The 18976-nt window shown below is 35.7% G+C and overlaps 1 protein-coding gene and 1 long non-coding RNA gene across 2 annotated transcripts in view; both read left to right on the top strand.

Moving 5' to 3' along the window:
* Nucleotides 1-18976, top strand: part of LOC133516428 (uncharacterized) — a 452437-nt gene that overhangs the window by 125493 nt on the left and 307968 nt on the right. The window lies entirely within an intron of this gene.
* Nucleotides 8317-18976, top strand: part of LOC133516419 (protein Wnt-4-like) — an 88511-nt gene continuing 77851 nt past the window's right edge. Inside the window, exon 1 of the mRNA XM_061849345.1 lies at nt 8317-8951. Coding sequence (XP_061705329.1) covers nt 8887-8951 — 65 coding nt within the window. The 5' untranslated portion in view covers nt 8317-8886. The remainder of the gene's footprint in view (nt 8952-18976) is intronic.

Here is an 18976-nt window from a genome sequence, read left to right as displayed (position 1 = left end):
TATTCAGGGGTCCGGTTTTTAAAATCATATGACCATCGTGGTCCACTTCTACTTAAGTTTATTAAATAAGTAAAGAAATAATATAAATAGGTCGCCGGTCCGGATCCGGACCGCGGTCCGCCATTTGGTGATCCCTGCCATCGACCTTCAAACCTTCAAGAAAAGAGCGTACTGGGAGCGTCTTTAAGGCCTGCAATGCACTTACAACCCATCTGGTATTGTGGGCGTCCATGGGCGATGGTAATCGCTTATTATCAGTTGTGCCGTTCGTTCACCTATATCATAAAAAATTGCGTCTTAGCATACTAAAAATAGGTAAAAGTTTAGTAAAATATCTTCATCGGGAATTCATATTCACATTCAAATTACATGACGAGCACTTACCTATCTCTAAGGCCTTGAAAAACATTAGACAAGTCAACATCATGCCGAGTAAAGACAGCAATCTTATAAACTTCTGAAAGTTTATTTATCGATAAGTTTTTAAGCCCGTCCCTTAAACTTTATTTATTTATCAAAATACTGGTTTGTATCAGCGCTCAATCATCGGAGTGTTTTCAAATCACTCGCCACCGGCGGCCAGACCATCCGTCTTTATAAAACCCAGTGTAAACTGACCGGAATATATTGTACGTTTTAACTGCATATTAATTTGTTTATGTATGCCTATTAGCGCCGAAAATTTACAGCCGTAATAAAAAGATTCGCGGGGTTTTGGGTGTTTCGGAGGAATGCTGGAATATTTTGGATGGGATTGTGCTGTTAGGGATTTTAGTGCACATCAGATTTCCTACCGTGAACATCGGAGTTCATGAATGCGGGCATTTTTCTCTTTTACTTCAATTAGGTATAAAATCATCTAAATCGGTTTATTTGCGAAAAGGGGAGTCAAGTTTATAAGAGCTCCCGAGGATGCAATGTCCACCTGACGGATTTCGCCTGTTATATTCTAATTATAATAACAGAATATAAATTAGATCTGGATTAGATCAGAATCTGTTAGTGTTAAAAGTCACATTTGTTCCACCAAATACGTCACTTTTGACACTGACAGATCAGATCCATATACCTTGCCTTGCCTATGCCTTGTACTTTAATTTGACGATCATTACGAGATACCTAGGGATAAATAACCATATTGACATCTATTCCGTCATTATTTTATTTGACATTGTGATGAATCTATTTTGCTATTGATATTTGATGATATTTTCTCTGATCTGTCTTGATATATAATAAATAGTTGACGATCATAATATTAATTCATATAGATTAGCTTAAAATAATTTATATTGTAATTTAATATTATGAAAGAAATAAATCTGATCTAATCTATCTAATCCAGGTCTAATTCGTATCCTGTATTAAAATTAGGATACGCCAGTGTGTTGACGGCGAAAGGACCTATCGTAGCTGCGCTTCTAAATTTTGGCATGTACTCGATTTATGAAAACTGAAAAGAAACCCTGAAAACCAAAATACGAGTAAGGTTTTCCTTTCTTTAAATTTTACAGATTACCAGTGATCGGAACTATGGGAGTAAAACTTTAACAAAACTTATCAAGCGGACGTAAAAAGAGTGCTTATAGTCTTAAAAATATTTGAATATCTATGAATGTAAATATTTTTATGGCTGTAAATACTATACTATTCCTATCCCTATGGACATGAATATTTTTAGGGCTGTATGCACTATTTTATGTCCGCTTTACAAGTTTTGTTAAAGTTTTACTCCCATAGTTCCGATCACTGCAGATTACATAGCGGAATTTACAAGCAAACATGACGTTATATTATATAAGTAGTCTCTTTAGAAATACTGTACTTTCGGAACTTATGTACGAAATATCATTTGATATTTACCAGTTGCTTTTCGGTGAAGGAAAATATCGTGAGGTAACCGGACTAATCCCAACAGGGCCTAGTTTACCTTCTGGGTTGGAAGGTCAGATGGCAGTCGCTTTCGTAAAAACTAGTGCCTACGCCAAATCTTGGGATTAGTAGTCAAGCGGACCCCAAGCTCCCATGAGCCGTGGCAAAATGCCGGGACAACGCGAGGAAGAAGAAGAAGAAGAAGAGTCTCTTTAGAAATAAAATATTGTTATTCCTGTGGCCCGTTATATACTAGATCTACCAATATCTTTGTTAAGAATAAAATATACACAGATTACAAGGTTACAGGCTTACAGGCGTTTATCATACGGACCGCTGTTATGTCATAAAGGGTCTTCAACATGAAATTGACATACCTAAAGATCCATACACCCCTAAGATATGAAGTCAATTCTAGCGCGGGCCTTAAGCCTATTCTTCACCATAATTGTATTAAAACATGGGCATTTAATGCATTTTGGGCTTATCACGTGTAGTAAACAAAAATATCATAATACCTACATTTTATCCAACATGTGTATGAAGACTGACACGATCTTTAGGAGTAAACAAAGAAATAAAGATGGCGCTCTATGAATAAAATAAAAATAGCATAGATGATATCGCCGGAACGGGCTGAGTACGGAATATGCCGAGTTATTATTCTCCTAATAACTGGATCGTATTAACTTTTTGCGTAGACCTAGGGAAGGGTAGAGCTGAACTTTTACAGGAGCTTTGACTTTTAAATTTTATATACTTAGGGCCAGTTGCATCAACCATAATTGACGGACCGATCAAAGAGTCAGCAGTGAACTATGAAACTTGCCATACAAAAATATTTAGCGAACGCTTTACTGATACTCTTACTCATACTCATTTATTAATAACATCATTACATAATTTAACGGTGACAGACGGTTTTTTTTTTTTTTTTTTTAATACTACGTCGGTGGCAAACAAGCATACGGCCTGCCTGATGGTAAGCAGTCTCCGTAGCCTATGTACACCTGCAACTCCAGAGGAGTTACATGCGCGTTGCCGACCCTAACCCCAACCCCCTCGTTGAGCTCTGGCAACCTTACTCACCGGCAGGAACACAACACTATGAGTAGGGTCAAGTGTTATTTGGCTGCGGTTTTCTGTAAGGTGGAGGTACTTCCCCAGTTGGGCTCTGCTCTAGATCTGGAATGCCATCTGCTGTGCTGTGCCCTACCACACAAGGCGAGATGACATTCACATCACGATTACGATCACGGTTTATTGTAAAGCAATGCAACTGACTCTTAAGGTTTGCTGGTAAAAAATATTTGCTTCATCTTTTACACGCTTTTTATGCATTTGGGATCCGTTTATGAAAACTTGTTATATTAACTAAGATTATCTTTCTCACAACAGAATTTTAGCAGGGTTCCGGCTTTCATGAAGTGGGATCGTGATATTCGATTAAACTTAAAATTTGGCAAACCTATGTGAATTCAGTGATGTTGTAATATTCTGGCGCTATCGAGTTAGTTTGATGATTATATCACAGTTAGGAAATGACCTAAGAATGTATTATGTGTACCTTATTGGCCTTAGGCTTGTTTGAATAGTGTCAATTAGTTGTTTCTAAATGTGTAACAATATACAAACAAGAAAAACTTACATCGTTTATATAATTTGTGCAACAACTTATTTGAAGTGAAAATAATATTGACTAAATCAATTCATTAATAAAAAAGTATTGATTAAAAAGGAAGTAACTAAAGAAATCATAAATACGCATAAAAGCCGTGTCCAACATTAAAAAATAAAAACCATACAAAATACCAAATAATTATTTCAAAAATAACCACTACACTAGACGTGTCCTGTGGAGAGTAAGCCCAGAGGGGTTGTAATATAATTATGACGAGTTCAGATTTTTTCCTGCCGCGTCTATCCATTCTCAAAGCTAACAACTCTTTATGGCATTTATAGATTACTCATTTGTATCCGACATCGATGGGGACAACATCGTCGTTCTGTCCTCTCCATACGTTCAACTGTTGTTGCAAACTTATATGCGATAAATTCACTTGCAATAACAGTGCCAATCGCGCTGAAGGGTTATCGTGGACTTCAATCAGGTATAGGCTAGGTTATGTTTTGATATAGGCTATCCTATAGATGTATGTATGTATACATACATATAGATAAATAAGTTCGTGGACGCGATTGCAATAGTGCGTTACGAGTATATACCCTCCGTATCATTTATATTACTGAATGGATTACTTAATTATAGAGGTGCTGATCAATTTTTCTTGGGGTTGGGGCGCGCACAAGTTTTTTGCAGAAATCGCGAAGCGTCTTCTTGACGAAACTGGTGACCGAAAAGCTGGCGGCTTCTTCGCACAACGTATCAGCATTATGGTAGAACGAGGAAATGCCACTAGCATTCTTCGTAAAATGCCTCAAGGGCCTCTTTTAGATTTAAGGTAATACAGTATGTAACTGAACGTAAAGCAATTACTCAAACCCGTTGCTTATCAAAGCTGTATCTATCATGTAAATAAAGATTATTCTTTTGACGACCGATCTGGCCTAGTTGGTAGTGACTCTGCCTATGAATCCGATGGTTCCGTGCCGGGTTCTAATCCTGGTAAGGACATTTATTTGTGTGACGAGCACGAATATGATGAGCCATTTTTTAACGCACTTTCAAGGTTAGTCCCATACTAAAAGTTGTTCAGTATGACCTATACATTAACGGATTTAAGTTAATGCTTTACGTTCAGATACATACCTACTGTATAAACAATAAGAACTTTTCTAAAGATGTACCCGTACAATTTATATGAAAGGCTTTTCAGTAAGTGATTAAAAAATTTTTTATAGGATATTGGTACACAAATTGACTAAGTCCCACAGTAAGCTCAATAAGGCTTGTGTTTAGGGTACTTAGACAACGATATATATAATATATAAATATTTATAAATACTTAAATACATAGAAAACACCCATGACTCAGGAACAAATATCCATGCTCATCACACGAATAAATGCCCTTACCAGGATTTGAACCTGGGACCATCGGCTTCGTAGGCAGGGTCACTACCCACTAGGCCAAACTGGTCGTCAAAACAAACTGGTGTTTCAGTATTTTTTTTCAGTAACTACCAAACAAAAGCGCAATCAGATGACGCAAGTCGACAATCATTTAATGAAATAATGGTGCAAAACAATTTAAAAGTAGTTTTCTTTAGATTGGAGATGATCGCGCCAATTGGCATTGGCACTATTCCGCTATTTGCCAGTCTGTTGAACTTTAAAATACACATAGATGCTGGTTCTGTTTTAACAATTTGATTTGGGGTTTATTTTATTTTGATATGACTAATGATTGTTATCAACGTGCAGTTTTCATAGCAAAGTATGGTTTGCAAAAAAATACACAAGTATTTTTAATATCATATTCTGCTAAATAAAGAACTAAAATTTGTTCAATGAATTTGGGTGTCAGTTGTTTACGTCGATGAGAAAAAAACCATTTGAAGTAAATAATTAAAGACCTTTCCATGTTGACGGAAATTACGGGAAGGTAATTTAGGATTTAAAATGTTGCACGAAATTGTTATTTACTTTTACCTTTAGTTGTATTTTTATGACACGACATTAATGCATGTCATTGTCATGTCATACGACTTAGATGGCTATTTTTTTTAATAAAAAAGGTCGAAGAAGGTTTACTTTAATGTGAATAATTATATCGTATAATTATTCACATTAAAGTAAATAATACTATATCTATTATTTACGTGTATTGATTTTTCTGCCACCCATATGATTTGCTATGAAAACTGCACGTTGATAAAGATCACTAGATATGACCTTAATTATGAGCACCAATCGGAGTTAGCATCTTAAGCTGAGTAGTGTTGACTAAAAGGAGACTAAGGAGATTCAGGGAGTCTTGCCAAGATGACAATAGTTGATAGAAAACGCCAATTGAAACTTAATTAATTTAGTAAAATAGTCACGTGACTTTTCGTAGCATTTGTCATCCCGATACATTTTTCGTTTCGTTTGGCGAGTGTCGATGTACGATCGACGTCTTGTCTAGGCTCCCTGGAGTGGTCTCATAATGCATTTCGCCCGAACTTATTAGTGAGCATGAGATCATAACATGACTCAAAGTCGTATCAAAACGAGATGAGAACTATGTCAAATAGTAAACCAGAATCAGCCTCTCGATTAATTCGACACTTCTGACCTGGTTAATTTATTTGATTGTGGTATTAAATAAAAACTTTGTTGGTTAGAAATTTTGAATAGATTCCATTGGCTTGTTTGACACGCCATCATCATGTGTTAACAGCTAACACCTTAACATTAGAAATACTGAGAATAATATTTTAAAGAAAAAAAAGGCTACTCGTATCGTATATTTTTAGCAGGGAACCTGTGTCTTGTCTATAACATTAATATTTATAGATATGGCGCTGATTCAAATGCCATGCTGTTTTTTTTACCTGCGTGATTATTTCAACTAATGGTCTCATCGGAAGATTAGTGCTGGAAGTTGCCATCGAGATGATATCTTTAGTGGCACTATCTTCTTCCGATGTTTTTATATTTTGTTTAATATTCTCTCTGAATAAAGCGATGGAAAAGAAAATAGACGCATTCGAAATGTGGCTATATAGGCGCATGCTAAAAATATCCTGGACCGATAGAATTACGAATGTGGAAGTACTTAAAAGAATGGAGAAAAAGTTGGAGGTTTTGGTTACGGTGAAAAAAAGGAAAATATCTTATTTTGGAAGGAAAAATTGATGGTAAGAGGGGAAGGGGAAGAAGGAGGTTCATCTGGCTTGACAATATTAAGAAATGGACGAACGTGAAAAACGCAGCCATACTGGCAAGAATGGCCAAGAGCAGAAGAGAGAAGGCAAAGGTGGTCGCCGACGTCCGTTAGGGCATGGCAAATATATATATATCATTCATTCATTAGCTCTTTAAAGGATGACTCACCCTAGAACGGCCCGGGCCCGGGCCGGGACGCCCGACAATTCTTTTTCTATGACAAGTGACGGTAATCAGCGCTGGTGGCCTAGAGGTAAGAGCGTGTGAATTGGAATTCGGAGGTCGCGGGTTCAAACCCCGGCTCGTACCAAGGAGTTTTTCGGAACTTATGTACGAAATATCATTTGATATTTACCAGTCGCTTTTCGGTGAAGGAAAACATCGTGGGAAACCGGACTAATCCCAATTAGGCCTAGTTTACCCTCTGGGTTGGAAGGTCAGATGGCAGTCGCTTTCGTAAAAACTTAGTTCCTACGCCAATTCTCGGGACTAGTTGCCAAGCGGACCCCAGGCTCGAGCCGTGGCAAAATGTCGGGACAACGCGAAGAAGAAGGAGGTAATATAATATATATAATCATGTCACGCTTTCTATAGAAAACTGAAGTGTCGGACCCGGACCCTTGTATCCTGAGTCATCCTGAAAACTAAGGTTTCTAAAATAGTATTTTGAGTAAATAATTCTAAAAATAATATGTAACTTCGAAAATCCAACATTGTCAGCTCCTCTAACTTTTGAACCAAGCGTTAAAAAAGAAAAAGCTTAATTAAATACTTTCCACGAAAATTGGTTTGGACATGAATAGTTAACCAATAGTGAGTTTTTCCATAACACAACTCTGTATATTTGTAAATCCTGCACACAAGAAACCATCGCATTCAACCCATTCTGCACATTTGCAACAGTTGGTTTCAAACTTGCAAATAACTGCACTAAAACGGGACCTTTAAATTAGATGCCCGTTACCATTTCCTTATTACGGGTACTTAAGGTTCAATTTTAAAGGCATCTCTTTTTTTTCTTGAAGCTCGTCGGGCCGTTTGATCCGTTGCAATTACAGTTTTACTGCATCGTAAACACAGAACAAAATGGCGCAGGTATGCCCATTGTTGCCGCGGTTTCAAGCCCTTTATTGTTTTTTTAATTAGTTTTTTTTTAACTATAGTGATGGACGTGGATTACTGGTTAGTGTAACGTTTTTTTAAAACTTAGATTTAATTATTATTATTTGAAAACAAATCTTGTTTTTATATGTGTAATTACAATATAAATTTTTGCTTAAGTATTTTGTTTGTATAAATAGTAATGTGACCATTAATTCAAGAGGTATTTTTAGACTCAACCTGTATCTGAAGTATCAGTAGTTCTTAAGCTTCTGTACTTAATTCTACATTGTAGAGTAGACTTATCTCGGCTATCATTCTGAGTAGACTTAACATAAACATCATATTTACTGGCAATAAACTAAATTTACTAAATGAACGTAACCACCAACGACCACATTTACGGCCATTCGTTCGATCAAGAAAGTCAATTCAGTAAACAAGCGCGTCATATATAAGCGCATTTACCTTACCAGACGCAAGCTCGCAAATCTTACAATTGATGAGTTCATAAATAAAATTTATTTTTTATCTCCTACCATTGTGTAGAAGGGAATATAAATAATTCCTTGACATTATAGTCGTGATTGCAACGACATTTCACGGTGGTTTGTCGTGGTAAGGGCTTGCAGCAATGCATTCGCCCTCCAATACGACCCTTCCCCTTACGCGAATCCTATGGAATACTTACGAGCGCTTGGAGCAAGCCAGTCTGGTTTTGTGTTCCCATGCGCGCGGATCGCGGGCGCGCACGTACTGGCCACCTATCCAAAATATTTCCGAATTCGAAATTTGAAAACCAAACGCTCGTTGTTTCTGGTTTTATTTTCTAATAGCGGCTGATTTCGAAGAAAGTTTACCTTTACATTTTAAAGTGTTTTGAACTTTTAAGAAAGTTTTTAAAAGTTTTATTTTATTTTTTTACAAGGATTGGAAATGTTTTAGTGATTACATTGTTATGTTATCGTTTTTGTGCTTTATGTTGTGTTGTTACAGTTATGTTTTGAATTTTCGTTAGTGTTTTGTTCATTTGCGGTGATTTGTGAGTGTTTGACTGTTGAGGAGGATTGTAGTTTGTCACAATGGAGCTATTTTGGAAAGTGCTGAGCTTTCAACTATTATTAGCACAGGCTCAGGCGAACTGGTGGTAAGTAGCCTTAGACTAAAAAAGGTAAAAAGCTCTTATTGCTGGTCTCTTGGCTGTAAACTGTATAAATCGCTTTATTTTACTGCTTACCGGTTAAAGAGGCTCACGATTTAAAATAGGTGTTTTCGTTTGTTCTTTTTTTATAGAATGTAGAGATTTTATTATTATTTGCGTATGTGACAAATAAACATAAACTTAGATACGGTTACTGATCTTAATACACACAAGTAGAAAATAGGATAGGGGTAAAACATATGGACATAGTTAATAAATCGTGTTAACCGTGTAGTATTTATTTACTATGTATGTATTACAAATAGGTTACAATATATTTTTATTGTAATCTGTGACTTTTGGTTTTAAAAAGTATCGATACCTAAGTATTTATCCTTTTATATGATTTATTTCATTGAATTTCCAAATGTAGTAAAAATAACAGTAATTTGAATTAATTCAACTTGTCTTTAGCAATCGATGTAATAAAAATAGGAAGGTAGGTATAATAAAATAAATATAAAATGCAAGAATGCGATAAAAAAACAATAAAACAGAACTAAAAAGAATGAAAAATTTAATAACTCAGCAGAGCAATTTTACTATGAAATAAAAGGAAAAAATATATCAAATCTATGACAAGTGGGTTTCGAGTTATAAACTTTATTGTGCTCTGATAACTGAATACTAAGATATTAAAAGTAAGTCCCAGCTCTTTAAATAGATCAAAGATTGTTTATTTAAGTGGGTTGCTACAGTACAAAAGTAAACAAATCACAGACTTTTCAATCAACCTAAATTGCGAAGTTTTGCCCTGAAACCGGACACTTTTGGTCAGTTATAAGTCTTCCGGCTATTTGTCACAAGGGATTACAGTGTTTCAATAAGGAAGGGTTATACATGTATAGGAATGCTTTCTAAATACATTTAAATACTTATTTACTGAAAATGCTATAATATTATATTTACACTTATTTTAAATTTGGTAAACTACCTAGTTATTTTAAACATTTAGTAGGTACTTACTGGAATTGTTTTTAAGTATGGCATGTTGGGATAAGTGCGGATCTGGAATAAATGCGGATAATTCATAAAATTAAGCGACAGCTCAAAAGTCAAAAATCTCCACCCAGTTCTAAAAATCTTCATCAAATCCAAATTAGTTACCTTAGTTTAAACCTATTGTTTTACATTTTAAGGTCACCTTTTGATCCAAACTATTTAAATTGTATGCTTAACAGGATGAAAAAATTAAAGTAAAGTTAATTTAATTTCCGAATGAACAAGCTTTAAAATAAGCTCCAATATCATGATATTGAAAAAAAAAGAAAGTTTGAGAACCACGTACATTGCTTTATCGTAACAAGGGAACGTGCGGACGTACTAGAGCTTTTTAAGAAGGATATTTTTTTTCTAGTTTCTTTGATTTTCGAGAAAATTTTGCAATCAGGGCTTTAACAGAACATGGGCGACTTCAAATTCCTATAAGTCATGCGACTAAATTAAAGTGAACACGGTAGATATTAGAACATAGTTTATGCTGGGTACGTACACTTTCTCTGCCAAAAAATGTCAAACACTGACTTTGCGTGCGTATATAGTTAAAACGGCATCTTGCATGATGCTTTTAAAATGTATCTATGCAATGGACACTGCATACTTATTAATAACTAATATTAACTTTTAGAAAATTATAAGAGTGAAGAAAAAGTTTTTACCTATTTGTCGGAAAATTGGTTGCACTCACCCCAAGGTATCTTGCATAAAATAGGCTCTTGCTTAAAATGTGCTTTAGTTAAATAAAAAAAACTGCTGAATCTTTATTCTATATACACAATAAGTACTTAATAAATGTTTTAAACACTTTCAATGTCGAGCTACAATGTCGTCGCGTACTCCAAAAAATATTATTATTAGATTATACATAAAACAATGTGAGTAGGTCCGTTTTCCAAATACCTATGTATAGAAATTAAAAACATTTAATTTTTAATTATTTATTTATTTAAACTTTATTGCACTAAATATATACAACAATGTACAAATGGCGGACTTAATGCCAAATGGTATTCTCTACCGACAACCATAGGGTCAAACAGAAATAGCATATAAATACATATATGTTTAGGTGATTTTAGACCTTTCCTTTCTTAAGAATGGGTGGAAGCTGGAAACCTTTATTTGATATTCATATTTTATCGTGTGGCAAAATTCAATTCAAGCATCATTCAATTTAGTAGGTAGGAAGCTACTTTAAATATTTTTCTTAGGCCACTTCTAGGTTCCCTTACCTTAGCAGGTAGTACATGTACTAGTAGTCTAGTACATATGTGTAAAAGTGACTTTTCTATCTGGCTTGCGTAGACTAATGTTTAAACCAGATTATCTCTAAGGCTAAACCAATTTCGATGCAAATTCGAGATAGATCCGATCGGTACGGGTTTGGTTGGAATTTTGACGCCAACTGGCAGATAAATTAAACCAGCAAGTTATAAATAAAATCAGAGCGCTTATTCAATAACTGAAAATATTATAGCAATTTAATTTTGTCATGAGTGTGTCACTCTCATATTCTTGGTTGTAATTGACCGCGATTCTCTGATAAAGGGGCCTAGCCAAGATGACAAATCTAGATCGACAAAAAAAAAAGAAAATTTACTGGGATGACAGTAGCAGAGGTATCATGGTCGCATTTTTATCACCTGTCATGTCATGCATCACTTTCGCACTTACATACATCACCATACATGTTAGAACGTGACAGGCATGGTTACAAATGATAAAGAGCCGACCATCTTAGCCCCACAGCTGTCGAAAAGTCACGTGACTATTATCATACTTATTTTCATTTTTTAGTATTCTTATACCAAAAAACATGGTCTACAAGTTCTACAAAATATGGTTTATTTTGTATGTAAATCGTAGATTGTTAACCAAGGGATGAAATGACGCCTTTCACCCGAGTTAAACACTCTACTTATCATATAGAATACAAGGAAAGTTAAAATACATGTGTTTTCTTTAAAACATGACTAAGTATAATTTTTTATAGCATTTCTGGAGGGTGTTTTCAATCAAGCTTTTAGGTAAAATTAGTTATGGAAATCCATTTAAAACCTTTCAATATATTAAAAAAAATGAAAAACACCGTATTGGAAAGTGAAATGCTCTAGTGCAGAAACATGTAGATATCATTTTTTGCACACTTTTTAGAACAACAATGACCTTCTTTCAGAGCATGTGAAAAGAAAAATACTTTTCAGTCCGTTTATTTCTAGTATGTTTTAGTGAAAGCGTTTCAATAATATATAACTTAGACCATTTAATTTACTGGAGACTGTCTGTAAGGTTGCTTTAGGTGTGTAAGGCTGTGTGAAATGCCTTTGCATATTATCTTTACTCATCGCAACGGATACGTAGTATTTCCGGACCTGATTTTATCAACGATTGTCATCTTGGCTAGACCCCATAGATAACTATTGTCGTATTTTAGATTTCCAAATACGGTCGCAGATACGAGACATACTTATTGGTTTAATGCTTAACGACCTACGCAATTTGAACCAAAGGGCCTGTCTAGGGCGAAGTTTGAGTGATCAAAAATAATAAGAAGCAAATACACTAATTGTCACAGTAACAAACAACAGAAAAGTCGCTAGAGACCTCTTACAAGTGGCAAGGTACGAAATGGGTTACAAATTAAATCTTTTGACTGTACCTAATTAGGCTCGGTGGCTGGCACATTCTTTTTCTAAAGTCAAGGTAAGGCGCGTCCCACACTGTCTGAATAAGAATCTGAACCGCTTACAGAATTTATTAAGAATACTGTCTGTTGCATCTAGATTTTATAAACAAATAGTCACCTCCCTCCCTATTTACCCTTTGAATTTATTCCGTGATATAAGGATTCCGTTTTTTAATTTCAGACCACGTGGGATGCGCCTAAAACTCTCTTTTCTGTCACAGATAAATATCACTTTTTATTGGAAAGTATAATAAATATTAAAATTCGTTATTAATCTCTCCAATATAGTAATCAATCGGATCCCTTTCTTTCGGATAATGATTGAAAGTCATAATGCAATGATAGTCATATTATCATTAGTCATAACGCCGAAACCGTTAACTTTTCAGGAATTTCCTTAGGTTATCCTATAGATAGGTTAGGTTAGGTTGGGTTTGTTTTATGGCAATCCTGAAAAGTTACGCGTTTCTGAGAAAAACTAAATTATGGATAACGAAAATGCGGACAAACAATACATTATGACTTAAAACTTTATGGGAAAAAATAGAGACCCAGTAGTCAATATTTAGTATTATTTACCTAAGAACTTACGTCGGTAATAAGGTAAATGTAAAGTAAGCTTTTTCTTGGCGTTTTATATGTGTAGCTTGGATCCTTACACGTTCGCTGTTGCAATTAGTGTAACTCGTAATTAACCATACTTTGTATCAGGACTTTTGACCCAGTGCCGCAATGAGTGTGTTAAGTTTTATAAAGGGAGAGAATCAATAATTCTCGTTATCTCGTAATATATCGTTTTTTCTATCGAGGTTTTCTGCCGATTTTGCTCTTAGCGGCCAGTACGCGGGCAGTGAAACTTTATTTTTAACCCAGCCTAGAGTACGGGCACAAAATAACTTTTGCTTTGTTAACCCCTTTAGTAAACATGACCGCAGTAGAGTTATACGCCTAACTATAACACATTGAAAACTGACATTACATTAATAAAATGTAGGTAATCCCGAAATATGTAAAGAAGGTATGAAGGTTAGCCGAGTTATATTTTGTGGTCGACTTTTAGCGCTCCATACCTACTTCAAAAAGAAAAAAAATGGAATGGAATAATTTTGTTGTCCGTCCATCTGTCTCCCTTTATGTCGAGAACGCGTGGAGGTATCGAGTTAAATTTAAAACCATATACTCAGGTCTACAGTCCCACGAAGCTGTAAAAAATCAAACATCTAAGTTAACGTTTTTATGCCGCAAAAAATTATATTTCGACACATTTAAGGGAATCAAAATGTATATAGGGTATTGCACTTGTGCGGTTTTTTTCATTTGATTTGGATAAAATTTGGCTGATTTAAAGAGCTCCTCATTCTGAGTACAATAAATAGGGAATCCCAATACGAACGAATACGATAGAAGAGTCTACCAGTCGTCTTCTACCAGTATGTTTCCGTCGAGTTACGAAAAATACCATACGGTTCCGTTCCGTAACTCAGTGGAAGATTTTTTGTAGAACATACGGTAAAAATCGGCCCAGGTACCAAATAGGCAATGATGCCCAAAGGAAAAATGCATAGTTTTATTTTTATACTACTTCGGTGCCAAATAAACTACGACCCGCCTGATGATGATATTCGTAGGTAGCCTATGTACGCCTGCAACTCGAGAGGAGTTACATGCGCGTTGCCGATCCTAACACTCCGCACCCTCGTTGAGCTCTTACGCAGTAAAATACCTAATCAGCAAGAATTTACAAAAGGTAAACCATAAAAGATACATCTACGCCTATTAGCACCATAAATGTTTATAGATAATTAGCCACTAAGCAAAAAGGATGCATTTAAATTGCATTTCTATAAAAACAATACACAATGTGCAATAAAAAATGTTGCATAGTTCTCAAGCCGTGTACTTACGGCACTCCCACGCATCCGAAACCATATTGCAATTATCTCGACATTTTGTCCCTTCACCTTCTTCACAGTAGAAATTGTATGAACAGTATGGAAACGTTTTCGCCTTCGACATGATGTTTATGATCCAACAAACATCATAGAATCGTGAAAGTATAGATAAAACATACATACACACACACCCACAACTCTACATACATACATAAAATATAAGATAAAGATCCGATTCGCATGTCGCTCCGACGTGCGAGCGGGATGTCGCTATAATATGCGTATAGTGTTGTCTCGCTCAAACATTGGAGCGACGTGCGAATCGGATCTAGTGTGCTAAGCGCCTAACCCTAAACCTCTGCCTGAGAAGATTTAAATCCTTCCTAAATTGGAGTAGGACATACCAATATGGGACTGACAAGAAACTCGGCGAAATACATCTTTTCAAAACATTATATCTTATAAATCTTATAATATTTTAAGATTCCGTAAATATTGACAATTTAAAATGTCTCATAATAACGTTCAGGTTCAGATAGGTAATAACTTGTGCTTGTGTAACTTTCACATATTAAGGAGAATTCAAAGAAAAAGTGCCTGAATGGCAAATTACTATCATAAGGTTGAGAGTTATCATTAATTCATTACCGCTTTCTTATTCGTAAACTGTTTCTAAGTCGTTTACTGTTTCGATACTTCTACGAATGATCAAGTATGGGATTATATGCGACATTACATGTATACTTAATTGTACATTTCCTTTCTTGGCCGCATCATTAACTATTTAGAATTAATGCAAAATTGCCAATGCAAAGTTTTCTTTTTATACTCGTACATGCGTGGCGGTAAAAATGTATTTAAGGTAACTTCTTGAGTTTAGTTTAGAATTTCAATATCACAAACATATATTAATGACGTGAATTTAGTGAACTAAATTTGGAATTGCAATAGAATTATCTGGGAAGCTAACATTAATTTGATCTTCAAACCTTCAAATTCATTTACTCATATCAAATCCATGTACTAAATCTACAACGTAGGTTTGGTCCAAAATACACAAATAAGTAAATAGAATGATGAATGTTGGTTAGGTAATACTGAGGCCGGTTCTGATTTGACTTGTTGTTATGGTTTTGGGCTTGTATTGATAAGACCTAAACCATAGCTAACGCTGATTGGTGCATGGGAAATGCAACGCAAGTTGTATCATTTGATGCTGGAGCTGGAGCACGTATTGGTGTGCGTCAGATGCCTAGTGACGATCGTTATGGTTTTATGACTTTGACTGCTGTGGTGCAGCGGTCCGAAGTGGATCTTGGCCTCCGACACCAAAGACCGCCATGCTACTCGGTCCAAAGCCGTTTCAGTCCAGTCGACGGCGCCGAATTCAGTAAGGTCCTTTCATCTCTCCAGTACCTAGGGCGTCCAGACAGTCTTTTATGCCATTTGGAACTCCAAACTCCCTTCAGACTGCACGATCTTCATCCATCCGGACTACGTGCCCGAGCCATCGGAGTCTGGCGGCTTTCGTTTCTCCAATGATGTTCGGCTCGGACACCAGATCTTCAGTCTCCTAGTTGCTGCGGAGTCTCTAGGTTCCATCCTTTCCACGTTTTGGTTTGGTCCTAGGATTTTTCGGTAGATCTTCCGCTCAGCCACCAGTAGTGCGCGCGCTTCCTTTTACCAAGTTTTTATGAAAACGATCAAAACCGTAACAAATTTTGAAATCAGAATCAGATTCCAATCTTATAAACGTATTTATACGGAGTGAATTAGTTCTAGGAGTTCTGTTTTCAGTGGTTTCAGCTAATTGAATTCATTTATCAAGTGAGTGTCGGCAGGAACATTTATGACTAATAGCAGTTTAAAATAATTTTAGTGTTGCTTAGACGTAGTACAGGATGTTTCCATCTGGTTGTACCGTTCTCGAGAACGTTTTACTTTCCGATGGTAAATGGAGAACGTTCTTCTTCTTCTTCTCCACTTCTTAGGTTTTATTTTAAAACACACATGTTCCTTAAATTACTTGAAATACCCCACCTAGAGTGTGTACTTTCAAATATTTAAAAAAACCATCCATGTAGTAGCGTAGCAGACTAGACTATGCGTTAAAAGATGAAAGTCTCTGGTAGCTTAACTGAAAGAGATGTCTCTATCTATAGAATAATTCAAACTGTTGTAGATACTTATGAACGCGCACTGTCGAGATATATCTCGATTTAGAAAATTATTCGAGGGTGGCAGATACTTTTGGCGCGTTGTTATTGGTGCTGATTATACTGTGATGGATGAACCTGTAAAAAAGCGTTGCACCGTAAAACCGCAACACAAACGCATTTGGTGTGACATTAACCGGTTCTTAGCTCACAACACAACCGCCTAATTTACAGAGGAAGTGATCACTCACTCGGATGCTAATTATGTTTAACACCTTTCATTGTCCGTGGCGAATAAATTAAACACCCAAATTGAATAGCCAGTAGATAAACATCGGTAGAATTGGCCTTACAAAAGATAACTAAATAATAAGCACTGCTAATCTACATACCGAAACTCCCCGGTATCCCACGAAAGTCAAGAACAGCTTCAGCTATCTCAATTCAGCTAGGTTGGAAGGACCTAGCTTTTTGCTTATGTTAAGATAATTTGCTTCTTTTCGTCCTGTCATCCTGTTTGAAGTTCTATAACAATTATTTTACTTTTTAAGCAGTTCGACGGTGGAATTCTTTACCTCTAGACTTAAGGTGAGCTCATTCTCCTGCTTCTTTCAACAGAGTTCGTAAACTTTTTTTCTGCTCCGCGATAGTTTTATCTGCTTATTTTTCCCTATAGCTGGCACTGTTTGTGTTTATATTTATTTATGTATGCATTTTATTTTATTCTAATTTGTAATATATATATTTTTGTGTGTATTTCATTTATTGCATCTGGAACACGGTCATGACACAAATTTATTAATTTCCGCTACCAAAAGGTTGTCTCTCAGAGATCCCTTTTATAGCGATAACACCGGCTGTTGTTTACCTCTACTTGAGTTGCTGTATTCATTTTATTGCTTTCTGTATTGAGGTGTGCAACAAAGATTATCTGTATTGATATAGCGGTTCCCTCTGAAAATGTTTATAGTAGATGTCACTTAACCGACATATTATTCTTCTCCGTATAATAATAATATCTTGTTCTCTTTCGTTTTCGTTTGTGTTATAAATACAGTTACAATTACAACCAATTCTTTATTACGAAGTTAAAGTTTTTTGTGGAACTCCATTACTTACTTACTTACTCACTTACTCCGTTGGCTCAGCGACCCAAAATGAGACTTGGCCTCCGACACAAGACAGCGCCACTTTTCTCGGTCCTGTGCGACCTCTCGCCAATTGTCGACTCGAAGCTCGCGCAGATCCGCCTCCACCATGTCGCTCCAGCGATACCTAGGGCGTCCGATAGGACGTCCTCCTGCTAGGCGACCCAGGTACGCTCTTTTTACGTTACTCCATTAGGCCATTAGGCAGTTTTTATTATTTTCCTATCACTAATGTTATCCACTGATAGGATGAATTAATTCAAATCGAATTTAACTGTATTTTGATCTTAGTTAATAAGAACAAAGGCCTTTAATTTGAATGTTTTGTAATTTGGATTTAAAATTTAGTAATGAGCGCTTAAAAAGGGAATATAGTTTTGTTTCGACGCTTTGATATCACGATTTGATAAAGTACTTTAATTAAATAAACAAATTTATTTGTATTTTCCTTCTCTCTCTTTTTCTCTATCTTGGTAAAACATATAAGATCTTAGAATTTAATTATGTATGTATTAAGTTAAGTTAGTTTACTTGGAATGTTAATCTAGAACTTCGCAAAGCCAACGGTGGAAAGCGAAACGGTCGCAGAAGCGTTTCATATAAATTTACAACCAATTTCATAAAGTGAATTCTGTAAGAGGTTGTTAGTTTGGGAGGTTACGAGACAGGCCATTGTCATTGTTCGCTTCAGTTCAGTTTACTTTCATGCTCAAATCTTACCCCAATCTGTAGACTGAAAATGAATTTTGTCCCTTAGAAAATAAAGCTCAGTGTTGCATATAAACATATAATATTTATATATGAGGTTTAGAAACGACATGCTAGGTACAACTTTTGGTTCTGTTCTGCTCGACTTTCTCCGAAGCTTTTTGGAAGTTCGAATGTAAAATTATGACCCTCAAACTGTTGGTATGGTATTGGGGTGTGAGGTGTGGTGTTGGGGTGGTATTTAATTTAACGTCTATAGGTATGTTATACCCTTTAATTGTACGTCTTGTCTATTCGGATTATTTGTGCCCTGTTTTTGATTATTTGAAAGTTCTATCATTTGTCAAAATGGATTTTAGAACCTTTTAATTCGCTAGATAGT

This window comes from Cydia pomonella, chromosome 3 (genome assembly GCF_033807575.1).
Source record: "Cydia pomonella isolate Wapato2018A chromosome 3, ilCydPomo1, whole genome shotgun sequence".
Taxonomy (NCBI): domain Eukaryota; kingdom Metazoa; phylum Arthropoda; class Insecta; order Lepidoptera; family Tortricidae; genus Cydia; species Cydia pomonella.
Note: the sequence above shows the minus strand (reverse complement) of the source record. Positions and strands in the feature narration are given on the sequence as shown.